The sequence below is a fragment of the Acanthopagrus latus genome, chromosome 14 (genome assembly GCF_904848185.1).
Source record: "Acanthopagrus latus isolate v.2019 chromosome 14, fAcaLat1.1, whole genome shotgun sequence".
In the NCBI taxonomy this organism is placed as follows: Eukaryota; Metazoa; Chordata; class Actinopteri; order Spariformes; family Sparidae; genus Acanthopagrus; species Acanthopagrus latus.
The window spans coordinates 13,083,867-13,110,574 of record NC_051052.1 but is presented as its reverse complement, the minus strand read 5'-3'; the positions used below and the strand labels follow the sequence as shown (position 1 = coordinate 13,110,574).

The 26,708-nt window shown below is 42.4% G+C and overlaps 1 protein-coding gene and 1 long non-coding RNA gene across 9 annotated transcripts in view; one reads left to right on the top strand and one right to left on the bottom strand.

Moving 5' to 3' along the window:
* LOC119032405 overlaps positions 1 to 11,238 on the bottom strand; it is an 85,384-nt gene extending 74,146 nt beyond the window's left edge. For 3 of the 4 annotated variants that reach the window (XR_005078883.1, XR_005078885.1, XR_005078884.1), the window contains exons 1-2: positions 11,066 to 11,238; positions 9,818 to 9,876 (exon numbers count right to left, since the gene is read on the bottom strand). This is a non-coding gene — a long non-coding RNA (uncharacterized LOC119032405). Of the gene's footprint in view, positions 1 to 9,817; positions 9,877 to 10,974 lie in introns of all 4 variants that reach the window. The other variant, XR_005078886.1, reaches the window with a different exon arrangement.
* A 731-nt stretch (positions 11,239 to 11,969) lies between these two features.
* nrf1 (nuclear respiratory factor 1) lies at positions 11,970 to 26,501 on the top strand. 5 transcript variants are annotated; one of them, XM_037122235.1, is made up of 12 exons: positions 11,970 to 12,145; positions 14,131 to 14,230; positions 14,402 to 14,546; positions 15,280 to 15,394; positions 15,539 to 15,665; positions 15,795 to 15,935; positions 18,285 to 18,443; positions 18,584 to 18,799; positions 18,908 to 19,006; positions 19,389 to 19,564; positions 21,576 to 21,697; positions 25,283 to 26,501. In XM_037122235.1, exons 2-12 carry the CDS (start codon positions 14,174 to 14,176, stop codon positions 25,441 to 25,443), a joined length of 1,518 nt encoding a protein of 505 aa, XP_036978130.1. In that variant the 5' UTR covers positions 11,970 to 12,145; positions 14,131 to 14,173; the 3' UTR covers positions 25,444 to 26,501. The 5 variants fall into 5 exon arrangements, with proteins under 5 accessions (XP_036978130.1, XP_036978126.1, XP_036978128.1 ...); XM_037122231.1 differs by having other exon boundaries at positions 14,131 to 14,251; XM_037122233.1 differs by having other exon boundaries at positions 14,131 to 14,251; positions 19,407 to 19,564; positions 25,283 to 25,443.
* The last annotated feature ends 207 nt before the right edge of the window (positions 26,502 to 26,708 follow it).

The following is a 26,708-nucleotide window of genomic DNA, read 5'->3' as shown; positions in this document are numbered from 1 at the left end:
TACATATTTACATAATGCTCTAATGCAATAAAACAAATGAATACAGTTGTGTGTGTGTGTGTGCTAGGAGAGGGGCTTGGTCAGAGAAAACAGACCAGCCCACGCTATTTTTACATTGCAGTTGCAAGTATAAGCCTGCCTCAAAACCATTTAATACAGACATTAGGTTTGTTTTCCCTGAAGAATCAGAATTGGAGGGACATGACAAAGTAGTAGAATTTAGATATAATGAAATACAATATTACCTTAATCCCACACAATAGTACGCAGCCCATTTCTAATGACTGAACTACCACAGCTCTTGCTACCAAGGATGCAGCGAATAACAGAGTTCAGTATTTGTAACCTTGAGGGCTCAGCTACAGCAAATGATCCTGCTCTCACTCTAAAAAAAGCTGACATTATGGTACATTATTTTCAGTGAACAACAGTGAGGGAAGTTGAACAAATACAGCCGTAACAAAGGTATCAGGTGCGCCAACCTCAAAATGCAGCAAGATGTTTGGGCAAGCAAAGTTAAATAAAATGTCACACCAGCAACACAATAGCAGAGGACCCAACCCTGACCCTGAAGCTGTGTTTCCACCCAAAAAATGCATTAAAGGAAAACAAATGAACATTTTGTCATTATCCTCTCACCCTCAAGCTGATGGAAAGTTGGAAAGTTTTGCATAGCAAAACATTTTTGGGGCTTCAAACCAAAAAACAGCTTATCAGCATTCTCCTAATCAACTGAAGTAGATGAGGACCAGTAACGGAGATGCAATGAAGTTGTTTCTATACAATCTAAAACAAGTCCCCATCTGCTTCAGTTGTAAAGAAGAATGTTGCTGCTATCCTGTGAAGCTGTAGAAATGTTTTGTGAACTACAAAACTTAATTTGATATTCCACTGACATGGGGGTGAGTACATACTGAGTGTATTTTAATTTCTGGGTGAACTGACAGATATCCAAGTTGCAAAACTTGCAGGAAAAAAGCTGGTGCTAAAGGGCCAAACATCGTGAATTTTCATTATTCTTATTCATCATTTTGTACTGAATAATTCGGTTACTGTATTATTTCTGTTTTTAAAAGACAAAGAGCTGTTGCAAATTACAATAAAAACTAAATTAAAACGACTTGTGTTTTTTATGATTGCACAGAGCTTTATTGTTGTGAAATAAATTAATGGATTATAATCATAAATTGAATTTTTAACTTGTCCTCAGACTGTAATTGCACCATCAAAATCTATAGTCGTTGCATTCCTACTTGCTATATGATAAGACTTAAAGTGACTCTCTTTAGACGCAACCTATAAGTACATATAGTGCTACGATATGCATTTTCATGGCCATTCAAACTTCCTGAGCTGGATATACCCCCTGTACTTTCTGCCCATCAGATAGATTCTGGATCACCCCTGCTGCTGACCATGCACTAAATTATTCAGCTGAAAATAAGTCCACATTAAAAATGCATCGACTCGCAAGAGTAAGACACTATAGAACAAACTCCGGTGCTAAACATGTATGACGGAGATCAATGCATAAGAGTTTTTTGTCATTTGCAATGCAAATTCTGATCAAGCACTTTTAGAATATAGGGGACAGTGATATGAAGTGTATAATGAATTTCAATCAGGCACAAAGTAGAAGGAGAAAGAGTGAGGTTGTCAAAACACACAATATTTCTTTAGGTGGAAGTAATTTGTCCTTGAATGTAGGTAGCTGTACAAACAGCACACATTTTCTTTAGATGCATACATGAGTATGTATTCAGACATGTCTATACATAGAGACTGAGAAATGTACTTAGGTCTTTGTATGTTTTTGAATAGCAGTAAAGATAGAAAAATCTTATTATGACCATGCCATGACACGAGAGAGTGCCTTAAAGTTTGCTTGTGATTTTTATGTCTAGATTTACTTTGCACCTAAAATAAATTCAGTTGCCGCCAAGGAAGCAATCCTCCCCTTACATTTTTCTGTAATAGAACAGAATGTATTTCAAAAACCGAAAACTATTATCTCAACTCTCTAGACTCCCATCTGGCATATTATTGGGACTTTGGCAGATAAAACCACCTCCAGACCACATCACAAAAAAACATTGTCAGTAATGATGATGATTAGAAGATTTGTTTTTGATTTTGGTTCGTTTGGTGTCTGGTTTACATGATCCAGTCAATTAGGCTGCAGGTTGTACATTGCTGCCAATCTGGCCCCTGCTTGCTGGCACAGGGCTGCTGAAATACAAAAAGTGGCATGACTGCGTCATATATCATAATGTGGCCTGTTGTCACTTTCTACTTGCTTCTCAACTGTGTTCTGTTTCCATCCTATGTTGCTGTGCTCCTCCCCAGTCTGACCCCCCCACACACACACACACCGGTCTCCCATCAACCTAGTAAACACTGCCCTGTTCCAAGTGTCTCTCTAGCTATACCTCATCCCCTCTTTGGTAACATAAAATAGGACGTCTAAAAAGTGAAGAAACAGTAGCAAATATGCTAGTTTTTAAATAAGCAAATCCAAAATACCAATATCAAAACAACCAGTTGTTTCAAGAATACAACTACGCATTAATAGGGATGTATGAACCATCTCTGAAGGTTGCTGACATGCCTGGTCTCTGACTTTGTGGACTCTGGACCTTCAGACCTCCCATGGACCTGTGGGGGGTGAGCAGAGGGGGACTCAGCAGCTTATTAAGCCAGGTTTAATGGCCTTGACCCTGGCCCACAACCCCGAAGAAGAGTCCTGGAGGAAGAAAGGTCAAAGTTCGTATAATATTACAGAGGAAGAGAAACTCAGAGGTAAGGGATGCTTGGCACTGTTCCATCTGCGTATCGACTAAAAAACAGATGGGATTCTGTTAACCAAGACTTTTCCCAAGTTTCTCCCCTTGAAAATGTGCTTAAGCTTGCATCCAAAGCAAGCCAAGTTCGAAAGTACCACTTTCTGTGACCTTAGCCCACTGAAAGGCAATTACAATTTCATTTGTTTTTAATGTTTCTTGTTTTGTAAAGGCACAAGGATGTTGGAAGCGAGAGGGGTGACAAAAGGTTCTTGGCCAGACTCAAAGCCAGAGTGTGAGGTTACACTGTATGCATTAAAGGCTTCCAGGCAGCCAGACAATTATATATTTTAGATGACACATTAATGTACTCCACTTAGCCTATATTACTGTCACTGAATTTGACATTCAAGAAATGTATGAGCATTTACATTTTAATAACTGCAAACTGTGGGCCATTTTTCTGCATGCAGCTTTCATCATCGGGAATCTGTAGGAATTAATCTGTGGAGGTACAGATTTATTGATTTCTACACAGTGTATCAAGTAGGCTTGTCCTATATGATATCCCATTCATTCTATGATATAAATTGTTTTCATAAAGAATTGTGTTAAAAGATGGGACTCATAAAGTGACAGAACAGTCCCATATTGGCCTTCCTGATCATCTATTCCCTGGCTGACTTTCTGTTTCCTTCAATCCCTCTCTCCTCCACTTGCTTCCCTCACTCACTTTGCAATCACAGCCACCACCGTTTCCTTCTCCCCTCTTCAGAGGTGTTACGGACGACTGGAACGGAGAGTACAAGCAAAGCAATAAGGCCTGTTGTGAAACGGCCATGGGATCAATGGGGGTTTTGAGGAGGCAGAGCACGTAGCCACAGCTGGTCAATTAGAGAAAGGACAGCACAAGCACACACACATTTACACACAGTGAAAGTGGCTGGCCTTTAAAAACAGAGTTACTTTTCGCCCCTCGTCAGCTCTTTTTCTTCTGCTTCAAATGGATCAGCATCAGGGAATCTTGGCCGAGATAATGCCATTGGTTGTGGTGTGAAGCAGACCTGACTGTAAGGACAAACGGCTTGGGAGACGCTTTAAACACAAGAAAGAGTATTTTGATGGCAGAAGTAGAAGAGCTGAACTGCATGGTGACACATTTTGTCTTTACTGTGGGCTGCACACATGTTCACTGAAAATCTAAGCATGTTTTATAGCAACGGTTTTACTCTACAAGCACCCAGCAGGAGAACAGCAGCCACTGTTACTGAATTAGCCATGGAAAAAAAAAAACAACTCATAACAGTACTGAGTCAGAACTTAATGAAGCTCATTAAGCCAAACAGAAAACAGTGTACCATTAAGTATAAGAGAGTGACTCAATAGTGTCAAAATATTCTTCCTAGCATTAGCCATGGGTTATTTGAGTTAAAATACGTGAATCTATTACCGTGTTTTTTATTACTGCTTGGCAAGGGAATTAAGGTCATGGTGTTAGTGCAGTTTGTAACTAACAGAATGTCACGCTGAGTATTTGTAGCGTAAATGGAATATCAACTAGGCTTATCAGACTCTTGCAGCAAATGGAAAATCAAACTGGTTCGGTTGGAAACATATTGCTAAAGCTTAAGAGTCTTTTGATATCCTGTGATTATACAGATGTGATGCCAGGCAATGTGTGTAGAGTCAGAAACAATAGCTAACTGAAATATGGATACAGACAGAAACCTGAACCTGTTTTTAGGTGGAAGCATTGACTGCAGAAATAGCAGACAGAGCTTCCAGGTGTGGGGGGTGAAGCACTTCCTCAGGCGCTCAGTAAAAGCTTATTAGGGTGTCCCTCCCACCTCCCACGTCTTGTACTAGTTTAGTTACTTCTGGCTCCAGTAAACAAAGATGGTGACGGCCATCAAGCAAAAATCAAGACCACATTTTGTCAGTGACAGTCACTTTTTCTGTCTTTTATTTCAGTTTCTCTTTCAAACTCAACGCCAACTTAATGACGATCAAGTGCTGCGTGAACACAGACAGATGGAAATGTACATACACTGCCACTAGTGCCATAGCACTGATCACGATACAGCCAAATCAACTACTGCAGAGTCATTTGACCTGATTAAACCCTTTCCTGCTGAGGTCAAAATCCAGATGTTACAGGGGATTTTTTTTATGTCCAGTCTGACAGGGGGATTGTTGTCAGTCCTTCCAGCTGACTTGCCACCTTTCCTGAGAGCTAGCAGAGGCTTTTACAAGGTGTCTTGCCACCCTCAGCCTAGCAACACTAGCTGACAATTTCTGCTTTGCTCATGGTGTTCAATCTTGCGGTAAATAACTGAGCTTGCAAGATGTACAGTAGCCTGGCTTTTACGAGGCTTCACTCCCCTCTCGGGCAGGTGTTAAAACAAGCATTTGTGGCACAACACATGCCGACAGGGGCCCAATTATCTTGGTCACAGCAATCAGCATGTGTGAAGAGACATCAAAGTGCACCTGCGATACATCTTTTTATATCAAAGTATGAAAATTCATGACAATGATATTTTCCCTCCATGAATCTCTGTTGTCCTTCTTCTATTCACCTCACACAGCTCTTGTCCTGGATGTTCACAATAGCTTGTGTTAATGCATAATACTATAGTAATGAGTCTATGAACAGGTTCATTGCCAACACTTCATTTCCAATTAGGCACAGGAACAGCAGGAAAAGAGACAGACACTTGACAGAGAGACAGCTCACTGATTATTGTTTCACTCTGTCTTCCCTTTACAATTCCTGCTTGTTTTCCCCTTTATCTTGCCCTTTATTATCATCCTCCCTGCTCTCCTGTTTCTATTGACAACAGGCAGTGTTTGGAGAATAAAGGAAAAGCCTTGACTTGATTATCTGTAATGAAAACACTGCTCTCCATTCTCTATTCCCAACTCATATACGGTGGCTGACTCGCTCACTCTCAAACTCCTGCATTTATTCAGTTTTGAACCTTTGTATTCATCTTATATTTACTCAAATACTGCTGATAGTGAAAGGACAGATAAAACTTTACAAGACAACATAGAGGGAGAGTGGAGAAGCGAAAGATGGATGGCTTGAGAATGAAACATGAAGAAACATGTGTAGCAGCAGGTAAACATGGAAAAACTACAACCAAAATATGGAATTCGCACCAGCTGCCTCGCTTTCATGTATGTGAGACACTCTAAATGCTCTCCATCTATTTAAACTCCCTCCCAGCTGAATGGTAACTTACAGAGAAATAACACTTCCAATGCAATATCCAGCTAAATTGCAAAAAAAAAAAAAAAAAAGGATTCCATGCAAACAACATCCTTCACCTAATCCTCCAGGGGGTGGGATCTCGGAGGAATGCCGGAGCGGCTACTTCTGAGACTGCTGGTGACAGCAGTGCTGTGAAGTTGTGTGATCACCTGGAAACCTTTGGCTGCGACATCAAAGCCAGTGACTGATGTTGTATCAATGTATTTACGCCTACTCGCCTCAAAATTTCTCACGCTTTATTTAGTCAATCAAACCACTTCTCCCATTTGCTTCTGGAGTCCTTGTGTTGTCTAAGAAACAGGTTATATGACAGTTGGTAAAAATACCACAGGTGTCATTCACACTGGGAGTGGTGGGGGCATGTTCCAGAAAAGTATGGTGCACCATAAAATGTTAACTAGCAAAGAAAAATGAGTGACTAACATGCACTGGGGCTTTCTACAGTAGACAGTATATATATTAATGTTGCCATTGGTTGTCAAAATGTGAAATATTTAACAGTCTATGCTTAAGCAAGCAATTGGAGGACTTAGGAAACACTTTCATCATAACATAGTTCATACACGAGATGTCTGTTTACAAAACTCTGCATCAAGTAGCTTGGTAAACCAGAAGTGCTTAAAAGTGTTGTTCAACTGCAACTTTTTTTTGCATTTGGCATACATTTGAGCAAACAATTGGAGGACAACACTTTTTCGAACTTTGGTGTCAGCTCTAAAAACCTGTGGTTTACAGATATCCCTCTGCTCTTTAGTCAAGAGTCAAGACTTCCTGTAAGTCAATTTTAAGTACAGTGAAACATGAACGTGAAACATTACTCGAGTCAAAGAAATGGAAAGAATCACATGGAGGATGAATTTAAAAGAAACTGCAGTAAATCTTTCCACTTCTCTTTCATTCCTGTCAATAATTAAAAACTTATGAATGTGGCAGGATGAATAAAGAAAGATAACTTGTCATGTAAAAACGTGTATTTCAATCCAAACTGAGCGCTGTAAATTCAATGTTGCTTTAACAGTATGTACAGTTCGGCAATGTATTCTGTTACTTCCAAGGTTACACTGGATGCATCCTTATTTATTCATTGTGAAAACAAAACAACGTCACTTTCTGCAACTGAAAGTACATTCAACAGCAAAATCCGCCCTAAGTTCGATATCCTCCGTGGAAAGATAACATGGCGTGGGATCTTGGATTAATTTTGCCCCGAGCTACTAGATGGAAGTAATCTCTGAATGTTCTCAGAGTGAAATATGAATGAACGTGTCATATCATTCAGTGGGCATGACTGTGCAGAGCAGCAATAAAGTTTCTACAGCGGTTGAGTTTGGTTCATTGCATGGTGCTGCAGTGCCCCCTGCTGATCATGCAGAATATTTCACCTGTTATTCCCTATGTGCAGAGTGCACTCCTGGATAGTCCAACAACAACCTTGAGAAAAGGAATATACAGTACTTGATAATGAAAGAAATTAACAGCAGGCACAAATTACTGAAGGAGCGCTGAGAATGCCGCTTACTGTTAACATATACACTTTGACTTTGCACCCTCTTGGCTATAGATTTAAACAGCTACTCTTTCATTCCCATCTGGCTGAAATGATTCAGACAAATAAGTGTACAAGTACACAGCTTCCTGATGTAACAATGCTGAGGTAGCCCTGAAGGGCATTTAGATTGTTTAGCATTTAGATTGTTTTGGTTGAGTTACCTTTGTCAGAAATAAATTCATCGGCACTGACAAGAAAGCATATTTTTCGGATTAAGAGCAGCAGACTTCGGGATGATCACTGCGCACAGCATCTTTTGACCGTCTAACCTCACCAGTTGGACAGGTTCAGGGAGGAGAGGGGAGAAATCCAGGACTGACAGGCTGCTCCTGGCTACTGTCTCATCACTGATGCTTGGTCACACTTGCTCACTCCCAGTCGAAGAGGATGGAAAGTGTTCCCCAGATGTTGAACTTCTAATGTGAAGATGCTGACCATATTTTCATCGCTGCTGCAGTTTACATTCAGTTCTATGTTTGTTTAGCATAAATGAGTTTATGAACTTTGATGTCAATATGCAGCAATGTGTTGTATAATGAAAAATAAATCGCACTGCAACTCCTTGGGGGCCAGCAGCAAAACAAGATGGTGGTACTCATGAGAAAGAGAAACAGCGTGCATGGAGTCGCCATTCATTTTCTAGCTGTCAAAAACTTTTTGAAAAGAGGCTGAAGGTGATAAAAACATATTAAAGGATGCGTATCGGATTAAAGATTAACTGAGAACCCAGGAGACACAACACAGATGGAATTTCAAACTTTCAAATTAATGTACCGCAAGGCAAACACCTGCAGCTCCAAATGGTAGCAACACTTCTGAAGTTTCAACTTTGAAATTCAGTACTCGTGAAATGAGACATCTGTGAGTGGTTTCTCAACATGCCCATATTTACCAACTCAGTCAGTCTATGCTGATTTATACTGATGGGACAGATAAAAGCAAAATATCTAACTTAATATTTTTGACCCCCATTTCAACTTGTTGCTTCATAGGATTTGTAGAAGTAACCATGTAGTAACCACCAAGTTGATTTAAGAAAACAGAATAAATATATGTGGTCTGAGGGAAGGTGAACACTTTATTTTGTGATTTTAAAATGTTTATATTTTTTCCTACATTTTGTCTGGGCACAGCTTTAAAAGTAACAAGTCAACAAGACAGAGGGGTTTGTATTGTGGAGGTGTTACATACAGTAGGGAACACTAAAAAATAATTTTCTACTCCGTCCCCACCACCTTCATTCTCTTGACCTCTCTCCAAGCCTTGCAACAGTCCACACAATTACCTTCAATTATCCTCACTTCCACCTCACCAATTACATCCATTATTGATTCCACACCCTCAGGCTGTAAGCCTTATCTATACCCAACCACAGTCCAAGGAGGAGAAAGCAGAATAGGAGCAAATAATAGGACCTTGGTACATTAACACTCTCCAGCTTTCACTCCATCTACGTCACACCAGCATCTACCTAACAGAAACGGTTTTCCATAGCAGTGCCCTTGAGAAATACATTAACGAATGCAAAATCAGCACCTTTTAAGCAGCTGAAACTCTGCTAAGGTTATCTATAGACCAGAACGCAAGACAGTTACCAACACATTTAGTCTTTAAATGATAACCAGTCAGAAACCAAGTATAAAGGCGGAACAAAAAGTAAAATCCAAAACTGGAAATTAATCTTAAACTCTTAACCATAGACATGATAGTTTCTTATTCATGTAGCATTAGGAGACCGCATACCAATAATATAATCCTGTCTCCAGATGTTCAAAGCAGACACAGAGGGATTACAGTGAGAAAGCATTGTATGAAGGTCAGCCACACAGTATGGAAGCTGTAAAATGTGGAGTCACACTCTGCGGCTTTCCTGCCAGATTTCTGAATATGATACTTGCTGACATTTAGTGAGACACAAACATAAGCTGCTGTCACCACACACTAATGTAAAACATCCATCATCTTGAATACACACTCGGGCACCTACAGAGAGCCGCATCAATGACGCCTCACTGCCATATCCTGTTACAACAAACTTGAGGGGCTGACTTCCAAGTGTGATTTGTGATGCAACGCTGCCCCCTTGAGGTGAGTTTCAGGCTGTGACTGCTGGTCTGAGATATGTCATTTGGGCTGCACAACCTCTAATCACGTTTATTCTCCAGCAGGAATACAAGTCAAAGAATAGTTATGAAATCATGAGAAACTTACATTTTTATCACCTTGAAGCCTCACCAAAAGTTCCTCATCACACCATATGTCCTCTAAACCTGTTGGGAGTACAAAATGTGTGAGGTTTACAGCATTAAGGCAAAATGTAAATATGTTGTTCTGCCACCAATAAAGACCATAATGATCTATGTCAGGTTTGGTTCAGTCTTTCATGAACACTGAAACAGACACACATTAACTCTAAATGGTGTGATGCAATAGATATTGTTGAAATCTCAATATGACCAAGCGCAATATCAAAATCACAGGAGAATCACAGAAGGGATTTCCTGACCTATAAATCATATTCTCCAGACAGAAGGGAGCATCTTTGTTCAATACAAATCCCAGCAATTATCACATCATCATTTTTCTATTTCTTTTCAGTGAAAATAAAGTGTAACCAAATGCAATTCCTAGTAAAACTGTGATTCACATTTCAATTGCAATATCTGTCAAAATAAATGCAACATGATCATTTTTTGTACATTATTCTGCCCTAGTTACAGGGATGAGATAAGACTGATACCATCCAAATCAATTAGTAACATATTCGGATATCAAACCCTTTTGAGCTGTAAATTAATAGAAAATTAGGACACTTGGCCAACAAAACTAAAAGCCTGGTGAACTTTCATGTTAGTTTACTCTCATATAAACTCAGATGCCAGTTTAATGGGTAGACCTAGTTCAAACCAATGTAGTCTGTTGCAAAACTCCTTCATTAAATCCAACCTTTGGCAAGGTTATAGTGCTCTGTCATGTTGAGTTTATGCCTCTAATTAGGCCAAACTGTGATGCATTATACTGGCTGGTGTTCCTGTTATTGATTTCATGACATTTATATCAGTAAGTAGGGCTAAACGACAGATACACATCTGTGTATGAAGCACAAGTTGTAGTCAACAAAACTTCAGATTCAAACCTTCATGAGGGCAGAACTGACCGCAGGACTCTTTTGTTTGTTGCACTAGGTTTAGCTAGGCTTTTTTGCTAGCACCTCGTTAAAAAATAAATGTCTGTTAGTTATAAAACATAGGTCCCACGAGACAGAATTAAATGCTGTACATATTAATTCCTTATTATAAATGTGTCCTAGGCTATACATTGTCTGAATAATGCTTTTAAACAACAAAAACAAAATATAATTGTGTCACCTAATAACCTGTTTGGGGAATGAACAGGTCATTACTGAACATTTGCCGAACTGTTGCTAACTGGGGTAACATTAGCTTGCTTTGGACTCACGTCACTTGTTCGTTGTTGGCAGTGACGTTTCCCAAATTAAGACAGGAACCCTTCTTAACACTAATTAGCCTAAACAATGTCCATTTTTTTAGTTATTGTCATATCCTGATGAGCAAACAACTCAATAACTTCATCACAACGACGGTTCAAACAAGGACGAGTTCAACTGTCTGCATCAGATCATAGTTGAAGGGGGCGTGGTTTGCCTGGGCTAATGTCGCTTTCAGGAACTGTGGGAAATATTAAGCACGATTAAGGAGGCACGAATGGCAGATGTGGATTGAATAAAAAAGCTACGGTCGCTGTGACTGAAAGGGGAATCGTAAGATACCTTGAGTTACCTAATGTGAAGTGTGGACGATACAAACGTGGACTCTTCGTCAACAAATGTTCAATCTTTATTTATATGGCGCTTTTCATACAGAAAAAAGTAGCTCAAAGTGCCTCACAGAAATAAACAAACAACAGCAGAAGAAATGTTGTCAGGGTAATTTATTTAAGGTTTGGATACAACATTTCCTTTTTAATGTTTTCATGTCATAATGTAAACCATGTAATAATATCATTTTGTATTTAAAAACATGCTTTGCACCACATGTGTGGGTCGTATTTTCGATGTGCTTTTGTGTCTAAATTGTATCATACTTGACTTGATGAATATTTTACTGTTTTTGCAATAACTGCAAATACTTTATTCTACTTGTTCATAATGCCCCTAAAGATTTGCAACTATGGGCAAAAAAAGAAAAAAAAAGGAAACCAATACTTTTATTACGCATATTTTAATATATAAAAATAAAATAAACAATGCATTAAACAACAACCACCAACAGTTTTGCTTTTGCGCTTGTCTGTAGGTCAAACGCGCCTCCAAATGCAGGTCTGAACGTATGAATTGTGCGCCTGTTAGACAGAAGCTGAGGGTGAGCACCTGAAGGCATCACTAGTGCAGATCGCTGTTGTGTGCGCTCTGCTCGCTGTGTTTGCTGTGTTTGCTGCTGGCTCCCCTCTGTCCTCCATTAGAGCTCGGCTCCATCCCCGCTGTACGGCGCAGGCCCGAAGTAGCGCAGCCGCTCTGAGGTTAGTGCCCTACCGCGCAATCTCCATTTATTTCAGCCCCGGCGCAGCCGCATCATCGAACCCGGCAGCGTTGGGGTGAAAGATGCAGATTGTTTAGATGTTGACTGGAGCTGCGTTTTGATGCTAAGATGGCTTTTTGTGTGGAATCATGATGTAGGCGCGTATCGACAACAAGCTCATATAGAGTAGAATAGCTGTGGATGAGACGTAGGCCGCTGGGCCTGTCGTAGCGCTCTGTTTTGTTTCATATTGCGCGGGTTTCATGCTAGCTGCTGTGTTACTAAGGTTTACCAGTCAATGCACACTGAATTAATCCACAACCAGTGTCCGAACATCAACAGAACCGCTGCTGTTCTAAATTACAGCCAATGTCCATTCAGATGGCCGAGGCTACACCGCCAAATTGTTAGCAAGCTAGCTTATTAGCTAAATGTAGGACATTGCTAGCTTAGCTCATTTTTGGCAGTCGGTGTCAACCGACCCGGCAAGTCGGCTAACAATACAGCTCTGTGACGCTCGAGCAGTAACATTGCCTGTATAATGCAGTCAGCCATGTCCACGTACTGGGTGCTGTGTAAATGAACGTTATTACAGGCCTGGGATGTAATGAAACAATGTTATTGTCGAGTCGTGCACCGAATCGTCCAACAGCCCCATTGATCCTATCAGTAGCTACAGTCATGTTGTCAGTCCAGGGGGTGCTGGATGCAAACAAACAACGCCTGGCTGCTGATCACTGACAGGATTTTGACCCACTGTTTTGTAATTTAGTCTGGGTGGGTAGAGAGATAACAAATGTGTTCTATGGAGACCCCTTCCAATAAATATTCCACTTTGAATGAATCAAGGGAGCAGGTTATCCACATTAAACTGCCTCAGTGGGTCAATTCAGTGAAAGGTTTTCAGTATCTCAGCAAACATGTACTGACAGCCATTGATTATGACAATAAAAGCTCACTGTGGGCCTCTGTGTGTTAAGAAGTTACATTGAATTAAACCTTATTGTGTGAATATCTGATTGTAATATCACTCCACACACTGTTGCAATACACTAATGAACATTCATGAACTTTCACTGCCTCAAGCTGACTGCATTTAGATTCTCTTACTTACTTTTTTTTACTTCTTGAAATTCCCTCGCGGCCTCCTGCACGTGAAAATAAAGCACTTGCATAAATGGTGCCAAGCAGTATCTATCACTAGGTTGATTGCACATCTTGCAGACCCGTCCCTTGAGAAGCATGTGATTTATTGACACATGATGAACTGAAAAATAAAGTCATGTCTAGCCTCAGTTACAGTGATGATCTTCAATTAGTCACTATGGACTCAGTCTACAGCCCTCTAGTGGCCCTCAGAGGAGAGGCACAAAGATGAAAACAGTCATGTCTTCACACTATTATTATTTTTACTATGAAGGCACATGATGACTGAGGCACCTTATGGGGGAAATCTATTGGAGCCCATAGTGGACTGCATTAGAGTGTTAACTGAACTTTGAAATGAAGATCGACACTCACACCACAACTTTCAACATACATTTGAGTAAAGATGAAATGAAAATTCAGTAATCCAATTTGCATATCCGTGTTTACGCACGTGTATGGGCGTTCAGTGATCGTAAAAAATGAAAATGGAAGCACTTAACCTTCTCTAAAGTGGACAGTATTCAAATGTTAGATCTGTGTATCCTCGAAATTTACCGCAGAGGTTGAACGCATTACCACCACAGTTAGATTTAATGGGAACCTGAACATTTTAGTCTAGATAATAAAACAAAATTCGCCCACACAACTGAGCCTAAGGTCTAGTGCACAGAACTAGCCTTGATAAAGATCAAATAGCCCATCACTTACAGTAACCAAACTAAAACACTGGACCTTTAACCTGCATTTGCATTGCATTTATATTTACATGTCACCCCCCCCCACTTTCGTTTCATTAGCTTATGCTGCATCTCTTCTTTTCTCTCTCTCTCACCTCAGTCCTCCTTCCGTGGATCCAGCTGTGTAGACAAGGCGGCCAATCATGGACGAGCACGTCATTCACCAGACAGAACACATGACCACGATCGAGGCCAGCGCCGTAAGCCAACAGGTCCAGCAGGTGCACTTAGAAGAATGATGACAGTCATCCTTCTTAGCACAAGTCCTATTATTTTACCAGTTGGCTAGTAGCAGAAACAATAACACTCAAGTCAGATTATGAGTCCAATTTAGTCTGAATCCATTCTGCTCCAATCATTCCTGTGTATAGGTCCACGTGGCCACCTTTACCGAAGCGTCCATGATGAGCGCTGAGGAAGACTCGACGTCCTCACCAGACGAGGATCCTTACGACGACACAGACATCCTCAACTCGGCTGGCACTGATGAGGTCACCGCCCACCTGGCTGCTGCAGGTATGCCAAGGGATTGAGCATTTAGCGGTTCCGAGTTGGCGGGATTTATTAGATTAAAAACGTGCAGGAACATCCCGTAGTACAAAATGATGTCGAGCAGTACATCATTTGTTACTGTGAGGTTGTCTGAAATTTTGACTGAATTGATAATAATTATTATTTACACTCAGTTTCAGTTTCACCCTTTTGTCTGCTCAAAACAGAAGATATTTTTTCTTATTTTGCATCTTTGATGAATTCAACCAACCCTGTAGCATCCATAGCTGCCTGTGTTAAGTGTAATGGTCTTCCTTGAACAAAAGGTGGCGCCAGTGGACTGTTTAGTAGTGACTTTGCGTCGATATTGCCTCTTGTCGACCTGCTGGCATCACCTTTTTGTCGGTGTACCTAATGGTGCTGCTGTGTAGCAATTACAACTCAGCTTCATTTTAAACCTCTTTTCACCTGTTTTTTAAATAAAATTGAAAAATAAGATTGAATTATAATAATCATGTCTTCAAGATTAGTCTAGTAAAAGAGGATCTGCAGAAAGTTGTTCATTATGACAAAACAAGAAGACACGGACCAACATTTTTCACTCTGTTCTGACATTTCATACACCAAACAATCACTGATTAATCGAGAAAATAACCAACGATGAAAATGAATACTTGCAGCCCTGATCCTGATTACTTCATCAACATTTACACTTTTTCCTAACAGTCATACTGCTCTGTCTCCCTCTGTCTCCCAGGCCCAGTAGGCATGGCAGCTGCTGCTGCTGTAGCAACTGGTAAGAAAAGAAAGAGGCCTCATATCTTTGAATCCAACCCCTCCATCCGCAAGAGGCAGCAGACTCGCCTGCTCAGGTGAGCTGAAGACACTTCTGCTACATATTTACAATGACACAAATGTCACTTTCAGCACCTGAAGTCATTGTTTACTCTCAGATACAGAGTCTACTTTGTCTTTTATTGTACAACCAAGAGGTAAATGATGGTGTGTGTTGACAGGAAACTGCGAGCCACTCTAGATGAGTACACCACCAGAGTGGGTCAGCAGGCCATCGTGCTGTGCATCTCTCCCTCCAAACCCAACCCTGTGTTCAAGGTGTTTGGTGCTGCTCCTCTGGAGAATGTGGTGAGTGTTACAGCCAGCATGTTGTATTTGAATGGAATCACTTTTTTTCTGTTGTTCTAACCAATAATTCACAGTGCGTTTCGGCACTTAACTGAAAAATTTTGCCACAAATGTCTTTCCGTTCTCCAGGTGAGGAAGTATAAAGGCATGATGCTAGAGGATCTGGAGAATGCTCTGGCAGAACACGCCCCCGCTGGTGGAGATCTGGCCTCGGAGCTGCCCCCTCTCACCATTGACGGCATCCCGGTCTCTGTGGACAAGATGACCCAGGTCAGGCTCAATATTCTCTCTGCTTGAAACCTCTCAAGTAAAATAACCCGGTACACCAAGCATCAAACAGCTGTTCCTTTGGCAGAAATTGACTCTGGGACACAAACCCAACGTCCCTTTTCCCTGCAGAGGGCACCAGCTGGCAACAAATCAGAATCACAGATTGTGTTTTAAGTCTGTAATGAGCAAGAGCTTAGCTAGCTATATGTATCAAGGTCAAACACTCAACTGTAGCTGTTTTTTTTCATGTCAGCGAGTGCCACTGGATGAGCTTGATTGTTGTCTATACAAGCAGTAAAATACTTGCATTCATTTCAGCGTTGTAATTCAGACATACAGTAGTGTGTATGATGGATAGGTAGTGTCTACATCTGAAGACAAGCCCGCCCAGGCTGTGGGTGCAGCGAAAAGATGTGCCGAGTCGGCTGCTCTCGCTCGGCCTTTCACTGCAACATTAGCACCGTTGCCAGCCTGAGTCCTCCCGCCACCCGAGGGAACCCGGCTTGTTTACTCTGCCTTCCCAGTGCTGCTGACGCATGCTCATGATCATCGTCAGAGTAGCCAGCATGACAGCGGCCCTCAGAGACTGCCCTCAATGCCTGGGAGCACGGTGGTAGCCAATCCCCGGGCCAGATGTGTCCTCGGAGGGCAGGTGTTGGTTGGGGCTTGTTTTTCTGAAGGTAGTAGGATGAGATTATCGCGAGTAACCTGTTGCCTCACTCAGTTTGGCCAAGCCAGGTGGAATGGTGTGGGGGTTGAGTTTTTTCAGAGGTATGTGGGTGGCAAGTGTTTGAGGCAGGATGTTGTCCTGTCCCTCTGGGAATGGCCGACTAATGTCAAAGAGGGTGAGTTTGAACATGAGAACGAAGCAGCTAATTAAGACTCAGTAGGAAGACCTTATTGTCTTCTGTGCAGACATCTGCAGCAGGTTTTTGCACTGCAGAAGAAGAAATCCCAAGTGAGGTTTAGTGATGCAGGCGGAGGCCCTGGCCTGTCCAATATATGGAGCATCTGTAGCAGGTGATCCCGGGTCTAGCCTGAGCCCATAATTACCCCCCGGCCTTGTTAGGGCCACGGACCTGCCGCCATCCTAAATGCTGATTGGACCAATGCTTGGAGGATTAGGATTGAGGGGGTGGGGTGGTGGGTGCAAGGACAACATGCCACTTAACTCACTGGGCACTGTAATTAGGCCATCTGGTCTAACACACATGCATCCACATACATCCACACGTGGAGCAGCCACAGGTGGAAATGCAAGCCTCTTTGTTTTGCTACTAAATCTAATCTAAATTGTTTTCAGCATGATTGTTGATGATTGGTGAAGCCCCTTTATTGCAGCCACCGGATGTGGAGTTTGATTTTCCAAAGCTGGTGTGATGAAGATCCATTTTGTCGAATCTCTTCGCAAGGAGCCGCATAAAGGTGGCTTTGCAGTTGAGAGTTAGGAAAGGGGGTCTAAGGGGGGGTGGAGTAGTAGGAGGGGGGAGGGATTTATTTCTCCCGGAACCAAATTTAGCCCGTGATGTCAAGGCAGGCAGACGCTGCAGTGCCTCATTGTGCAATATAATCCCCCGGTGATGCTTGCATATTACCAGGACACTGAGGACATCGGCACTAAACCCCACCCCGGCCTGTCACTGAGTGTGAGTGCGTGCTTGTTCTGGAAGTATTGATGCGATGGCGAGGGGGGTTAGGGTTGTGCATGCTGCTCACTTCCACACGTGAAGTACGTGTGTATGCTGGTGGATAATCAATGGCATGTAAATCAGATGAAATAAAGACCTCCGACTCACTCCCTTTCCCTGTTTTGGAGGCACAATTACAATTGCAGCTGCAACAAACTGCAATAAACAAGCTGGGCCTTTACTTCATTGTTTGTGAATGGTCCACTCAAGTGTAGTTTACTCATTGTCGACATGAATCCACATAATGACTTGCATCTCTACACGGGCCCTAAATAAGCTAATCTAATGCTTTTGTTGGTCATTGATTTTCTTTTTTAACAGCACTGAGCAGCTTGTCCTTGTCATAGCCAGGCTGAGAGCACTGGACCCTTTGCTAGAACAGGTTGACTGTGTTGGATCACCCCTGATGTTCCCATGGTGTCCGCCTGACACATCAGGCTGGAGCCACAGCCATAGATTGGTCTGCTAATAAACATGATCTCATTGTGCCCCTTTTTTAGAAAGCCTGTTTCTATTTGCAGGCCTTGCCCACCTCAGCACTCGGCAGGCAGCAGGTACCCGATCGATGCGCGCCTCCTGCTGCCTGCTGAAGGGCGCGTGTGAGAGTTTCGGAGACTGTATCATCTATTTACTCCAATGCGTCTGTTCACTTATGCCTCAGGCCCAGCTGCGAGCGTTCATCCCAGAGATGCTGAAGTACTCGACGGGCCGAGGGAAGCCGGGCTGGGGGAAGGAGAGCTGCAAGCCAGTGTGGTGGCCCGAGGACATCCCATGGGCCAACGTCCGCAGTGATGTCCGCACAGAGGAGCAGAAACAGAGAGTAAGAGAAATAGTCGTCTGGTCAGTTATAAGTGATATCTGACGAGAGATGCATACATGAACTCTGGGACTGTTCTTTGTGATCCTCTTATCAATCTGTGGAGTTATTCTCCCTGTTAACTTGTGCCTGTATGGCCCAAGGTGTCTTGGACGCAGGCGTTGAGGACCATCGTTAAGAACTGCTACAAGCAGCATGGCCGTGAGGATCTGTTGTACGCTTTTGAAGACCAACAGGTAACAACGGTACCCACCACCCAGCACCACCTGACCACAGCGCAGAGTATCGCTCACCTCGTGCCCTCACAGACGGTGGTACAGACCATCAACAACCCTGACGGAACAGTGTCGCTCATACAGGTACGTCGTAGGTGCTGGTTTGTTGAGGATGGCACTGTTTCCATTCAACATGTTAATCTAACCATTTAGTTCTCGGTCCGCTCACCGTGACTACGCCCCTTCTTTCAGGTTGGCACAGGACACACAGTTGCCACCCTGGCTGATGCCTCTGAGCTGCCTGGTGTGACGGTGGCCCAGGTCAACTACTCCACCGTGACCGATGGAGAGGTAATACCCACATGCATACATACATATACTTATATGTCCCATTTTTTGTACTTCAATGTAAAAACAAATTCTGCTAATTTGCGACATACGATGAACAAAACTTCAAAGACAGCCTCTGTTAAAGGGGTAGTGGTGATATATAGTAATGTAGTAATATACCCAAAATTAGCCACTACTTTGTCTCCTAAAACAGTGATAGATCTAACAGGTCTTCCGAGGAGTTAAGTAAAAGTGCCACTAATGGTTCAGACCCAGAAACAATATGCAGCAAATTGTGTGAAGTGCACTTAATGGGAGCTGTCCGTTCAGCACCACAAAATGAAAACAATCCAGTAACAGTGATTTTCAAACTGCTGATCCATGTTCGCTTTTCGTATGAAAGTGCATTATTCCCCTTCAGGTGGAGCAGAACTGGGCCACCCTCCAAGGCGGCGAGATGACAATCCAAACCACTCAGGCCTCGGAGGCCACGCAGGCAGTCGCATCCCTGGCCGAAGCAGCCGTCGCCGCAAGTCAGGAGATTCAGCCCGGAGCCACCGTCACAATGGCTCTGAACAGGTGAGGATGGGAAAGGGGAATTAATTTTGATGGTTTTGTCTGGGAATGATGACAGCATGAGAAAGAATGTTAAATCATAGACGTATGAGAATCCTCTTAAATAACGCCACATTTTTCATGAATTTTTTTGAGAACATAATCAGATCTCTTTTGGTTTTCATCTGAAGATAGGATCCCCGAGTCATAAACGTCACATCATCACACTTGACAAAGTGTAGTACAGGGTAAACAGAGGCTGGATTGTTGGTGACAGAGAAGCAGAAGTGGTAGCACGACGCCGTCACCTTGGAATTGTCTCTCTTTCTCAAACAAGAGATGTGCACGTGCTTGGAAGTCTTGCGTCTCACTGTCAGTGTCACAATCCTCAAGAGTCTGCTGACTGTCAGCTGACAAACGCTGCGGAGCAAAAGATGAATCCATGATTACTCGGGCAGCTCTAGCAACTGGCTGAGAATGGGACAACTGTCGGGGCAGGTCACCGGGGTCCCCTGATGATGAGAGTCAACTGCCTCTCATCCTAGTTCAGCATCTAATTAATTTGCCTGCAGCTTTTATAGAGGCAGCATGCAAGGCGCACAGCCATTAAATTAGTTGTTAGCCCCGTATTTCCATGTGCCAATGGCCCGGAGTAATTTTGTTTATTGATAGGGACATAAGTGCAGGTGTTATATGTTTGATTGCTAAGTTAGGAAAGGTCTCAAATAAAATCAGACATAACACAACGATTATAACCCATCTACATACTCTGGAAACAGACCTACCACAGCAACTCTAGGGGTAGAACATGGACATGGGTTGTTGTTGTTGTTGTTGTTGTTGTGTTGTTTTTCTGGAGGGAAATCAGCCACATACGATCGTATTCAGATGGGATCCGCAACAGGATCTTAGGCCTAATGTCCTAGGAGCCTTGAGTGTCTGCAGGATCTGACTGCAGCAAAAGAATGCACCTCATTTAAAGTATACCAATAAGGAAATTGAGTTCTTTATTCTTTTTTTTTAACTCTCCAGATTGATCAGACTTGCTGAGATGCTGACATGTTAGCTGTATTTTTTTTTTCTCGCTGCAGTAGTGTCAAGGCAATGATTTCAGATGTGTATGGGTATGTCCCATTGGGGCTTGTTACCTGCACCCACCTGAGTCCTCCTTCCTCTTCCCTCCCTCACCCCTTCTCCTCCCCTGTTTACCTGTGCTAAGCTACCGTACTCTGGGCTCTCTGCTCCACAGGCTCTGGAACATTTTGTCTCTGTTTTCCAGCTCCAGGGGGAGAATAGAGCCTCTCTCTCTTGCTGTCTTTTCTGATGTGTTGAGGGAAAAATGACATCGTATCGTGGTACAAAACAATCCTCAGCCATGATCAACTAAAAACCCAATTAGTAAAACCTGAATTGTCTACCACTAATTGGTAAATCTATCTATGGGTTGATGGCAAAAATTTGAGACTTGATGCAAAGCATTTTATCTGACCAACATCCAGTCGGGTGTCATCCACATGCAACTACATTTTGAATGCATCATCATTTCCCTGTCTCAGCTCCTCCACACTGTATCTTTCCATCTGTAGCCCATTCTCAGATGTGATTATTTATGTTGTGAACAGGCTGTGAACAGTTTCATTTGTTCATAACGAAGCTGGTGTGGTAATAGGCTCGTGGTAATTCCACTCTGCAGATCTGGTTAATAAAACTGCTTTGTTAGACCCGCAGCACCTGGCCTTCAGGGAGATGTGACAGATTCTCCATAAGTCCAGACTAGAAAAGCCTCTTACAGCACATCCACTCCTACCACTTCACCCCACATCTCGCTAATAACCCTCGTCTTTGTGAGCAAGACTGTGTGTGTGTGTGTGTGTGTGTGTGTGTGTGTGTGTGTGTGTGTGTGTGTGTGTGTGTGTGTGTGTGTGTGTGTGTGTGTGTGTGTGTGTGTTTTATTCTATTGTGTGCATTAAAATGGTTTAAATTGTATACTATATGATATGTGTATGTTTCTGTTGTTTATGTATATGACCTGCAGCGAGGCAGCAGCCCACGCTGTGGCGACGTTGGCCGAGGCCACTCTACAAGGCGGCGGGCAGATAGTCCTGGCAGAGACGGCAGCTGCCGTTGGAGCACTGGCAGGGGTTCAAGATGCCACAGGTACATGTTCTTCAATGATGTTAAAGTTTAAAGGGAAAGTTCACCCCAAACTCAAAAATACACACATTTTATCTTACCTGTAGTGCTATGTCTTCATTTAGATTGTATTGGTGTGAGTTGCTTTTGGAGACATTGGCCGTAGAAATTTAGTGAACCAGATGGAATTTCACTTGCTGGTTGTGCTGAAAACGCTTCCTTCTGCGCTGCGATGCATCTGGATTACACCACTTTTCATTATTGTATTAATAGATAAATGTAAAAATACCTAAATGACAACAGCTGTAGACTTCAGCATTTGTGTGTATTTCATCCTATTTTTGGCAGTTGCAGATGGACAATAACAATAGCAACAACAAGAGAAAACTGAATTCTTTTTCATCACAATCACATTTTCACTAATTAGTACTTGTGTGTGTGTCTCGAGCCAATGGCATTTCTAATTAGTCTTACTAAGTGTAAGCTTCCCTTCAGCAGCACTGCGGTGAGACCTCTGAGCTCCTACACTCTAATCTACTCTGTGCTGATGTGACAGATGGTGTGTGTGCGTGTGTGTGTGTGTGTGCGCGTGTGTGTGTGTGTGCATCAATGCTCTACTCTTTCTTTAATGCCACGTTAGCTACATGACCCTCTCGTCAACCTTCTTACATGCACACTGTGTGCACTGCTGTGTGTGTCTGCTGGGATTGGACCAGTTTGTAATGATATCCTTGCTGGGTGCCATTAACAATCGTTCTTAGCATATGTTCGGTCAATAGCCTGAGGGCGGAATATAACACTGCTACTTGTCAATGATTGATACCCTGCTAATGTTGATCACTAAATGCAGTGACTAATGGTATTTTTCTCTCTGATTTTCAATTTCAGAAGCTTTGTTTTGTTTTTTTAAATAAAACATTTCTATCTTTTAAAGCCAAAACTATTTCTTTTATTGAGCCACGGTCAGTTAAAATCAATACATTGATTGAACAAATAAATGATAACAGTATAGCAGGGAGTCCCATGCAGACAAAAAAAAATGTCGAGCAGTCAAACTTTATTATTCGTCATTTCTTCTAATCAGAACCCTCCTACAGCGGAATAAACACACATGCAATCACATAAAGTCAACCCAAAAGCAGGTTCCTCAGGGGCCTTAAGAGGGCCGATTCAGGGCCTGTACAGACCAAGTGTATCTGCGTACCTGTGCCTCTATGCTAAATCTGTCAAACGCATACTTGCAGTTTCCTCGTCTTCCCGCGTTAGATGAACAGCGCAGAACTGAAGCATGCATTAAAACAGCAATGAGCCTGCAGTTTTTCCAAGTGTAGTTGTCGGACCTGTTCTATAAAGCTCAGTTTATGTGGACAAACATTTGAACAAGTAGCTCTAAAATGATGTTTGAGACAGTAAAGATTGTTGGTGGAAAATATACTTTCTTTGCATTTCTATATTCTTGAGGGACAGCACTGTTGTAGTTGCAAGTTATGGTCACATAAACAGAAGGCAAATATCGGGTGTTATTTAATTTTGCAATTCAGACCTTTATTTAAGCCTAGAGTTTCCAGTCATTTGCAATAATATCCAGATGCACAAAAATATGACAAGTTAAAACATTTCTAAAGAACAGTTGAACAACTGCACACGGAGATGAAGTATTTTGAGACCATCCCCTTGAATTCCCCTGGGGTAATAAGACTGTGAATCTTGATAATGTTTGAAGATGATCCCATGTGTTTGGTACGGAGAAAACTAATGGCAGACTTTCAAATTCAGAGTAGACCTGCAGGACTTGAAACATAAGTTCATAGAGCGAGTCTGAGAGGGTCCTGTGGTCCATGCCAGCATAGATATTATGTTGGTTGGTGAATGTCCAACCAGGGATTTATACATGAGAAGAAAGCCAGAACAGACCAAACAACTTTGTTACACAGAATACAATGCTGAGTGTCATAAGGATTTCCAGTGACACGATCAAATTTAAAGAAAAGTCCTCACCAAGTGCTCATGCTAAAACCTGCACAAAATGCAAAACTATGCACAGTGTGCTGATTTACATTTACACATTTGTACACTGATGTAAATGTCAGGTATTTACATCTAACGTCTGCGGCCTTTGTTGTTTGACATCTTGCTTCCTAAACCACAAGGACCCATTTGGCTGCAATAGCTCAATTAACAACTTATGGAGCTGCCAAAGCCAGTCCTTCTCCCGATGATTGACCTTAGCTAATCACTGTAGTGCTACACAGGATTGCAGGGCTCCATTTGAAGTGTGCTTGCCCAGACACCGCTGATTGGCTTGTGTAGCGACCCTTCACTCTCACACACTCATACAAGCACACGCCCTTAACGTCTAAGTAACTATGTTTGAGTGGCCCGATGAGGCCCTTCACTCGGTAACTGTGCCGTGTCCGTATGTGCCAGGCCAGTGCCCTGCTGCCTAAGCCCTCCACCATAATCACTGCCAGTACAATTACCCGCATCAGCAAAAACTTAACCCTGTCACCAATCACTGGCGAGTGGGCTTAGCAAGAGCCCACATTAGAGGACCAGCAATTACAAGCTAACTCGACAGAAGGGGCCAGAGTTTATTTTGGCAGACTCGAAATATGAATAGATTTGAATGCAGCACTGTATTATCAAAGTGTTTTGAAAGGGTTAGGGTTAGGGTGGATTCATAAGTTGGTGTCTGTTTGATCCGTTTTAAAGTCCATTGTCTTAGCTCACAGTAATGGGAGCGGGCATGAGCCACTGCCATCCCCTACACTGACCTTCTTGCCTGCTCGTGACACTGTGACAGCTTGCAGGGTGGGGCAGAGGCCCACGTGACTGCAGCAATAATCCCTACAGGCAGAGACACACACACACACACAGCTGGACATGGGGGAAGCGGGCTGGGAACGTTCAATCAGACCATTGTTCAGAAATGCCGTTGCTGTAACATGGCCGCCTCCTGTCACAGACAACTACCTGGACTTGACTTGCTCCCAAACACCGTGTTCAGCAGAAGCCCAGTGACAAGATTACCTCTGGCCAAAGACTAAACGAGGAGTATCTGTTAGCCACAGGCCTGCAATTTATCATTATTTCCATTATCAGTTAACATGATGGGAAATGGTGAAGTATGTAGAAGCAGAGTAGGGGCTCCTGACACGACTTCATCGACTTCCAAGGTGCATGGAGAAGGGGAAAGACGTAAATGAGCGATATTTAAGAGCAGCTATAAAAACTCATCAGTTGAAATGCCCTCATTCAAACCCCCCGGAAATAAACATTTTAAATAAGTAGGCTCATTTCTCAGAGCCCACTGATGTTTTTACTCAGCTTGTTTCATCCAAACCACAGTCTCAACCCGATTTACAATTATGTTAAAACAAAAAAGGCCACAAATCCTCACGTCAGAGAACCTTGTACAAGGAAAGTTTGCCATATTTCATGAAAGAAATGACTTTATTCTTGTCTACCATTTATTCAAATGACCAACATCTTAAGGTTACAAACACTTGTATTCCAACTAATCATCAACAAATCCTTAAAAAAGTGATGTTGATCCCTGGTAAACCCTGTTTTGTCTAAATCCAAAACATGTCTCCGTCCTCTCCTCAGGTCTGGTCCAGATCCCGGTCAGCATGTACCAGACTGTAGTGACCAGCCTCGCCCAGGGCAACCGGCCCGTCCAGGTTGCGATGGCACCTGTCGCCACACGCATAGATAACACCGTCACGCTGGACGGCCAGGCGGTGGAGGTCGTGACCCTGGAGCAGTGACATTAGTGACCCTGGAAGAAGTAGAAGGCACTGAACGGCCACCGTGGAGATTTGTTGATCCTACTGTTTTCCAGACATCACGCTGTGTACAATGTCAAATATATTTTTAAATGTACATCTGCAGGGGAAGTAAAAGTGAGTTATCAATGCATTGTGTTTACTATGTAAAGAAATTACTTTTGGTGGTGTATTTTTTCTCCCATTTAGCTTCATGTTTTTTTTTTTGTTTTATGTTTTTTGTTGTTTTTTGTTTTTTTTTAGCTCTGTGATGTTGAGTATTTAGTATTTATTTCTTTACAATTAACCTTTACTTAAAACGATGATGAACCAAAAAGCCCGGGAGGAAAGCCACCACTGCTTCACCCCAGAGTGTGTACCTATCACTGTTCTGGACTTTCATTGTTGTCTGTGTGCTCGACTATTTTTGGTTTTAGGAAGCATTCGCAGCCAATTCAGTGCCATAGTCAGAAATCGCCTCTCTCTGTTTCCCCCCTATCTTTGAGCACTGTACTAAATTTTACTCTTTCCGCCTAAAACTCTGAAGACTGAAGAAAGCTGAAGACACTCCCAGACATCCCCCACATTAGATGAGGACGTAATGCATTGACGTCATGTGCTTTTTCCCCACGTGCTGTTTTACTGTTGTCCACGCACATGCCAAGATTTGTGAAGACTCAGGATATACATCAAGGTGTTTTTTACTGTTGGACTGCTTACGCTGACTTCCCAAAGCAGCCATTTTGTCTACCAAATCCATTTATTTACAGTGCATGGATATGAGCTCCCCTTGGTATGTTATTTTTTTAACATGAACTCCTTTGTATGTCGATTAGGACTCGATGGTCTTTAACACTTTGTAAATCACAGTAAGTATTTGGACCTGACGCTGCAGTATTTGTGATGCCAACATCATAAAAATATCAATCTTGCCACAAAAAAAAAATAAAAATGTGCTTGCGAAGAATCAGCGTATTTGGATGCAGCTGTAAAACTTGGCTCAACTCTCACCACTATTTAAAAAAATAAAGTCCAATAAAATGGCTGCTGTTCACCGTTCATTCTGTTTCTCTCGTGATTATTAGTATATCGTGTATCTAAAAGCATAACTCAGTGGATACACAAGCTGTTAAAGCAACATCTATCTATAAGCTAGCGGTTTTGGTTTGGTACTTTGCATGTTTTCTTTATAGTTTAGTTTTCCTTAACGGCTGGAGATAGCTGTCTGCAGCAAACAAGCTACAGAACCCACTGTTCAAAACTGGACA

Excerpts from the sequence above, each read along its gene's own strand:
- nrf1 (XM_037122231.1), top strand. The coding sequence starts at position 14,174 with ATGGACGAGCACGTCATTCACCAGACAGAACACATGACCACGATCGAG. Across the intron at positions 15,936-18,284 it reads CTGTGGACAAGATGACCCAG|GCCCAGCTGCGAGCGTTCAT; the intron begins GTCAGGCTCAAT and ends CTTATGCCTCAG. Across the intron at positions 21,698-25,282 it reads AGGGGTTCAAGATGCCACAG|GTCTGGTCCAGATCCCGGTC; the intron begins GTACATGTTCTT and ends TCCTCTCCTCAG.